Consider the following 1,621-nt stretch of genomic DNA (forward strand, 5'->3'; position numbering starts at 1 on the left):
AGTGAGTCTAATAGACTCACATTAATGACGTCATATCTGAGTATAAGATACATAACTGAGTGACTCAGTATCGCTCGAGTGTAAAAGGAAAGCAGCTATTGTTGATTTGCGGTGCGAAGGAAGGCTTTTCAAACGCCGTTATTAAACGTTCTCCGTAGATCGATGAAGTCACCGGCTGTCCGAAATGCGAGTGCAGGGATCCGTGTCGCGGCGTTACCTGTCCGGGAGCCGGACAGACGTGCGAGCTAATCGCCGTGAGTTGTTTTCGGGAGCCGTGCCCCCCGGTACCCAGCTGTCGGAAGACCAGATCCTTATCAACAATCTGTCCGGCAGGCGAGCCCTTGCAGATCACCGACTCGCCGCGGCCGTTCCTCTGCGGCGACACGCCAGGTAAACCGACCTGTCCGCCGATGTACAGCTGTCTGGTGGAGCCCAAGCAGGAATACGGGGTCTGCTGTCCTTCCAACGTGAAGCTACAGCGACCCGGCACGTGCCCCGCGGAAGAGCCGACGGCGAGCACGTGCGGGCCGGCTTGTCGCTACGACCTCGAGTGCCCCGGGCCGCAAAAGTGCTGCGGCAGCAAGAATTGCGGCGGTAACGTGTGCACGATACCCCGAAACCTCAGCGCGTGCCATCGCGACCGGATGCTCGCCGAGATACTCAGCGTCTCCGAGCGCCAGGGTCGCGGCTACATTCCGCAGTGCATGGAAGGTGAGGAAGAAGCTGCCGAGGGTAGATCCGCGCACGTCTCTTCGCGAGTCAGGCTTCTAAAGTGCCGAATAATTGTGCGCAGATGGTGGTTTCGAGACGAGGCAGTGCTCGAGAAACGGCCTCGTCTGCTGGTGCGTGGACGACGATGGTAGGAAGATATCCGGCTCCATGGGCCCCGCCGAGAAGATTGATTGCAGATCGATAAGCAAGGCGCGCTCGCTTCCGACGTCCTGCACGGCTCAGCAGTGCGCCCAGGTTTGCCAGTACGGCTTCAAAACGGACGCTTCCGGTTGCCCGACTTGCGAATGCGACGATCCGTGCGAGGGGTAAGCCTCGTAACAGTAATTAGTACTTCATTTTCCAGCTAAAATTCGTCAATTTTTTCATTCGTTCATTATTTTTCGTCTATTTTTTTTATTTATCTTTTATTGATAAAAAAAACATATATTTATACTGCGATTATAAATTATAAAAATTACAATGATGTATGTAATAAATTAAAAACGTCTCGGTTGAGATTGAAGATAAAGAATTAACACCGGACGTGTGTCGCTTATAAGCTATCATTTTCATAGATTTCCGTGCTCCGAGGGGCAAGAATGTGTCCTAAAGCGGGAGAACAGCTGTCCTGATTTCCTCTGCCTAACGAAACCGGAATGTAAGCCGAAGAAGACCTACAAGAGCCCCTGCATCCTCGGCACGCCGCTGATCGATCAAGACGGAAACGCCGCGACTTGTTCCACTAACGAAACATGCCCCGAAGGCTACAAGTGCACAATGGTGCTGGAGGCCGGGCAATCGGTATGCTGTGTGGAAACGTCAAGCCCGGCAAAGGCACCTACAAGTAATTCCGCCATAATTAATAATAACATTTCAATTATATCGTATATGCAGTGTTGTGCATAGATGA

At 52.2% G+C, this 1,621-nt stretch overlaps 1 protein-coding gene across 1 annotated transcript; it reads left to right on the forward strand.

Moving 5' to 3' along the window:
- Positions 1-158: 158 nt before the first annotated feature.
- On the forward strand, positions 159-1,617 carry LOC105557792 (keratin-associated protein 10-11-like; the record flags this gene model as incomplete). Its single annotated transcript, XM_012005151.1, has 3 exons — positions 159-711; positions 794-1,037; positions 1,287-1,617. Coding segments are annotated over 3 exons (1,128 nt in total), but the record flags the coding sequence as incomplete, so codon positions are not given.
- Between the last annotated feature and the right edge of the window lie 4 nt (positions 1,618-1,621).

Source organism: Vollenhovia emeryi, unplaced genomic scaffold (assembly GCF_000949405.1).
Source record: "Vollenhovia emeryi isolate VEMERY1.0 unplaced genomic scaffold, V.emery_V1.0 DF947689.1, whole genome shotgun sequence".
Classification (NCBI taxonomy): domain Eukaryota; kingdom Metazoa; phylum Arthropoda; class Insecta; order Hymenoptera; family Formicidae; genus Vollenhovia; species Vollenhovia emeryi.